Genomic DNA, 5,868 nt, shown 5'->3' with positions numbered 1-5,868 from the left:
GGACTTTCCGGGAGAGTTGGCAAGTATGGCCTATTGTCTGTTTTGTATGCAATTCTGAATTGTTTTGTTATGCTGAATGTATGGACACTGCACAGAACCACTTCTCTTTATGTAATATCCCTGCTATACATATATATACTGCACAGTACCACTTCTCTATATGTAATAGCCCTGCTATACATATATATACTGCACAGTACCACTTCTCTATATGTAATAGCCCTGCTATACATATATGCAAGATGCTGAGACCAGGCCTAGATGATTCAGAGGCCCAGTTGTTGACTAGTTGGGGCAAAGGCCAAGATGGTTCAAGGGCTTAGAAAGTGCAGAAGACAAGATGTGTTTCAGAAGAGGAAGTGTGGATGGTGCAGACATCTAACACAAGCCCAGGAGGGGTGTCGGGGGGTTGGCTGAGCATAAGACCTAGGTGTGGATTGAGTGCTAGCACCATGGATGCGTGGGGGAGGGGAGGCCAGAATATGGACCCCAGGATACCAGCAGGATAGACTGTAGATGCAATCTATACCTGATGTGAAGTGTCTCCATTGGAATGAGCAGAGGAGGAATAAGTTTTCCCCACAGATCACACCGAGATATGATCCAGTCTCTATTTTACCTGACACATGGTAATTACAATTGTGCTTGTTGACAGACTGTTGTCTCTTTGTTGGGGGAAGTTCCAGAGTGTAAACTGTATGTGACAGCAGAAATACTGATTTCATATACCAAGAAAACTCTGGATTTCACAATATATAAAACAATCTTTCCAGTTTTCAGAATAACACATAATTTCTGCAGATTCAACATCTTAGAATGTCATTCAAAGTTTACTTTTGCCAGGATCATTTTTATTGCAGACACAAACCGAAAGGAAGACAAAAATCAGTAAGTTTTAATTTTTAATCATTTATAAAGGTGGAAATATTATATTGTGCTAGTAACTAGTGAAGAACAACTACTATGGATTAAATGAGGAGAGGTCAGTAGAAGAACTGTGTAGTGTCGTCCAGATAGTATGGGGGGAGAATACCGAAGGTCAGGAGTGAAAAGCCCCACAGAACAAAGGTGTGAGGGGAAGAGGTAAGTAGCAGAGTGTCCTGCAGGATAGTGTTAGAGAGAAGAGGCCAAAGGGATGAAATTGGAGATCAGGGTTAGAGAATATATTTTAACTTCTAAAAAGCCCAATAGATTGAGCTTGAAAAGACTAAAAACCATGGTATGGGCAATACAGAAGGTAGAAGTAGAAGGTAGAGGCTTCAGGTGGTCAATAATGAAGAGTCCAAAGGAGAGGGACAGATAGTCAGAGCCCTGTGTTGTAGAGTCCACCTAGTCAGTCCTGAAGAGATGAGAAGACGATTCCAGAATTCGAGAGGTCGGGATTTAAGGGATGACTCAGAAAACATAGGAGTTGGTTTCATTTCTTGTGGTGAGGGCTCGTTCAGCCTGCACAATGGCATCGTCCGCTCTCTTGCTCAGTTCTTTGCACTCCTGCAGAACATCATTAAATTGTTTATAGGTCTCCTTAATGATTGTGCTCTGAGTTGGCTTCAGGTCCCAGTATCCTTCTTCCAGCCAAGGTTTGACGGACCCTGTGAGCTCCACAGCACCACTGCTGATAAACCTCTTTAAGGAATTGTCAATGTCCCTGCACAGGTGATAAAGGTCACTACCACAACCAGTGACCCTTTCACCATCAATCACTCGGACACTGGGGATGGTGTCCAGTACGATGTGCCTATAGGCACTGTTGGCACAAAGAGGATTGCTCAGGTTGTACACAGGGTCTCGCAGGCGGATGCTTTCCAGTCTACGGAGACCCTTTAAGCATTGTAATTTATCGACGCTGCATAGGAGATTTCCAGCCACGTTTAGGATTTGAAGGCTGTCACAGGACGCCAAAGGCTCCAGAGAAGAGATTCGGTTACAGGACAAGTTTAGAGCCACCATCAGCTTCAGAGAGGACAATGGAGCCAGGTGAGTGATGTGGTTGTTTGATAGATCTAAACGCTCCAGATTCAGACACTCTCCTATGCACCCCAGTTCTTGTAAGCCCAGACCACGGAGCTTCAGGAAAAGAATGGACTCCAGATCAAATTCACCAGTCCGAGACTTCAGCATCTCAGATGTGATCCTGGCATTGTCTGTGTTCTGTTCTTTGCTGCTTCTACTTTCCATGGTCCAGAAACGTTTTTCTAATAGATGTTAGGGTGCGAGACTTGTGCAAATCTAGAACGCTTTTTGTACAACATATAGATCTGCAGCTTTAGTAAGTGTGTGCGGATAGCACTCCCAGTTGTGATTAGTAACAGAGAAATGTGGCGCATACGTCACACACTCAATATCAGATGAGATCCATAAGCCTGGAGATGAATTGTAGTCAGGTAGGTAATTTATGTGTAACGGTGACCGTACAAGGTACTTAATGTTCTGATCTTCTGACTTCACTTCGGTCACAGTCTCCAGACTCCTCCTGATTCTTCTCTCTTCATCCAGGATCAGCTGATTGAGATATAATTACAGTGTATCCATATATCCCAGATTATGAGATCTCCAATCAATCTGAAACAAGAGAATGAGACAGTTATAAATACACAAATTCATCGGACTTGTAGGACTACATTCATATTACCCAGATCGGACATTTTCGGTCATGTAATACCTATAAAGCACAAATATACTGAGTAGCACAATGCACCTGAGACACGACCTGGGGTGTTTTGTTTACTCCAAAACAAATTTTTACCAACTCCTGTGCTGGAGGAATGACCCAGTTCCCTAAATCTAGGTTGCAACGTCTGTGGTGTTTACAAGGACAAATTTTGAGGTGATCTGTCAGAGAACGGAAGATCCTGACACATGAAGTGATCCATTACAGAATCCTGATCCCCTGGTCGGCCATTGGACAGGACAGTTATTATATACAGTGAAGACTGGGGTCACTGTCTGTGGAATAAAGGTGGCACATGGTAACTTGAAGCTGTTTGGGGCAGGGTAGGACGGGCAGACATCAGCCTATAGGACATTTCTCATTTTTTCACCTAAGAAAGCATTTCCCTACCCAAGGGTGAAAACTGATAAAGGATACAGACCGACCAACCGGCATCCCACACAGTGAGCTAATACAGAAAGACTCTGAGACAAGTATTTGGCAAAATTAATTTGGTCACAGTTTTATTAAACACTTCCAAACATGCATTTGCCAGACAAACAGTGGGCAAGGCTAAAACAATTTATTTGATTTATGTCAAGGGGTAAAAAACAATTTACCCCTTGACATAAATCACCCTCCAATTAACCTGGCACGCCGCCTGTATTGGCCCAACCAATGAAGCAGGAACCAGGTGTGCGGCCGTCTTCCTGGGGTGATACCGCCCGGCCCTGCTGGCACCCCCCTTCCTACGCCTGGCTCGCCACTTTCCCGCCCTTCCAACTTTTACAAAGCAATTTGAGCAATAAATTATATTCACAAAGTATACAATGACAACAACATTACTTGTCAAACATTAACAAAGATTACACATATAAAGTGCTTAATATATAATATATATTTTTATATGTTACATTTTTTTTTAAATAAATCCCTGCATGTACTGTAGGGGATGGGCGAGTGGGCAACTGAAAAACTATGTTTAATACACTTCGTTCCCCCCTCTCCTTTAATTACCCTCACCGTGTCCTGCCTCCTGCCTCGCCCCCTACCTGCACTGCTCAGGTGTAATAATATAGGACGGACTTCGCTGTCTGCCCCCCCTTTCTTCATGCCACTTGCATCGGGCCGCCTAGCGACCATCCTCCATTATCCCTCTTCGGCACCATCGCTGCGTCTGCGATTCCGTAAGGACTGTGATGCTCGATAATAATCTAAATCATTGAGGCATTTATCAGACATGTTGGTGGGAAGATGACGCTATTGGCCTGTGTATGTGTGGTCATCTGTCCATTACATCCCCCGGTCTGAACTGGACCTCGGCCAATCGGGACACCCACTAGTTTCTCGGCACGGTGGGAATGACCCACTTGAGGACAATATAACTTCTGATATGTCCTCCTAGACCAGTCAGCCAGGTAGTGGTGGGAACAAGTTTGGGTCAGGGGGGTTAGGGAGAGAGAAGATGCCAGATGAGCTACACATTACACAAGTAAAAAGGACATCTGACCACCCCTGTCCTAAACCAATTAGATACAGAATAGAAACCTCAGGATGGGGGGGTCCAATTAGTAGTTGAGGAGCCAAATAAATTTTTGGGGGCTGTAAGTTCTGAGGAAGGAAGCATTGTTGTATGACAGGATTATTTAGGAGGCGTCAGTCTTCATGAATCCATTACATACGTGTGGTCAAACACAGGCAGACTGGACACAAAGCAGCCTCCTACCCAGAATCCAAGACCCTTGTATTGCCCCTTCCCCCAGGGCAACAAGTGAAGTTGTTTGTTGATTGTTTTTTTTTAAAAATCCACTTTTCGCAGAGGTGAAAAATAGTTTATCAGAAGGAACACTGAGGACAAACTGCTCTGCAGCTGTCAGGGTTAAACCTGCTATGTCCTGCGCTTACCCTCCTGCGGCACCAGACAGCACATATATGTGTGGGTACATGTACAGTCTGTGTCCTGCAAACACCTGAGCATGCATGTGCTGGGAAATATGTCCTGTGTGAACTGTATGTGCTTGATGTGTCCATACACTGTATGTTCCATGTAGATGAAAGCCTCACATGTGTGAATATGTATGTGGAATGGAATCTGTATGTCTGCATTTTCTGTACCTAACCATGTTATGTACATGTATGACCCGTCTCAGTGTACACAGAAGATAACACGCTCCGTCATACAAAGATATTAATACTCACTGTCAGGCTCTGGTAGTGGATGGTAACAACCAATCAGCAATTAGGTTTCACCAACCTGCGACTTTCACAATGAAAGCAAATGTCTGATTGGTTGCTGTGGATGTTTGCAGTTTGTTGGTAAATAATAACAACTCCCCGGTATATGTGGGGTCTCCAGACCATCAGTGCAGGGGAGACTGTGACCTAATTCACTGAATTAGACAGCAAAAAAAACATGTTACCATGGAAACGCCAATGGGCTAATCATTATATAGGCAGGGTACAGGGTATGAGTGTGTGTATATATAGATATATATAGATAGATAGATACACAGAGTACAGGGCTATCGTTGCACAACGTGTGTATTACATATACAGAGAACAGGGCCATCAATGCGCAGAGTCTGTATTATGCAGGATGATTGTACTGTACAATATCACATATGTTGCATATAAGATGTAGACATGTCAGTCTCTCTGCCCTCTGTATACCTGCAAATATATAGTGGTAGACATAGTGTACAGGCTGTATTATATCCTCTAGTCCCTCCCTCACTCCTCCAGAAACATAATATGTATTTTCTAACCAATAGGGCTTCAATAAATCAGCCCCATCGTCCTACAGACAATCACCTGGCTATATATATATATATATAATACACTTGTACGCTGCATTATATCCTGCAGATCATAGATGTCAGCCAGCTGTGAGAGGGTTAATGATGTCACTCACCTGTCAGTCACCCGAGGTCCTGGGCTGTCTGCCTGTCTCTCTCTGTGCCCCCCCCCCTGCTGGGTGTACACATGACACTGTCACCATGACGATGACACACTCCCCACATTTAAAGAGACAGCAGACATTTATAATGCAGCCACTTGGTGATCGTGGTACATAATAGACATCATTCTATACTGTCACTTCCTTCATTATTATTGTTATTATTATTATTATCTTTTATTTCTAAGGCTCCGCAGCGCTGTACGTGACATACACAGAACACATTTCTGTTATCATTAGCACAATCCGGTATATCACCGTA

The 5,868-nt window shown here is 43.7% G+C and overlaps 1 protein-coding gene across 2 annotated transcripts; it reads right to left on the bottom strand.

Annotated features, from left to right (window-relative positions):
• Window positions 1-889: 889 nt before the first annotated feature.
• On the bottom strand, window positions 890-5,660 carry LRRC61 (leucine rich repeat containing 61). Of its 2 annotated transcripts, none has more exons than XM_075214298.1 (2): window positions 5,562-5,660; window positions 890-2,562 (listed from the first exon to the last, which is right to left on the bottom strand). In XM_075214298.1, exon 2 carries the CDS (start codon window positions 2,176-2,178, stop codon window positions 1,396-1,398), a length of 783 nt encoding a protein of 260 aa, XP_075070399.1. In that variant the 5' UTR covers window positions 2,179-2,562; window positions 5,562-5,660; the 3' UTR covers window positions 890-1,395. The 2 variants fall into 2 exon arrangements, with proteins under 2 accessions (XP_075070399.1, XP_075070400.1); XM_075214299.1 differs by lacking the exon at window positions 5,562-5,660 and adding an exon at window positions 4,850-4,874.
• Between the last annotated feature and the right edge of the window lie 208 nt (window positions 5,661-5,868).

Source organism: Mixophyes fleayi, chromosome 5, assembly GCF_038048845.1.
Source record: "Mixophyes fleayi isolate aMixFle1 chromosome 5, aMixFle1.hap1, whole genome shotgun sequence".
NCBI classification, from domain to species: Eukaryota; Metazoa; Chordata; class Amphibia; order Anura; family Limnodynastidae; genus Mixophyes; species Mixophyes fleayi.
Note: the sequence above shows the minus strand (reverse complement) of the source record. Positions and strands in the feature narration are given on the sequence as shown.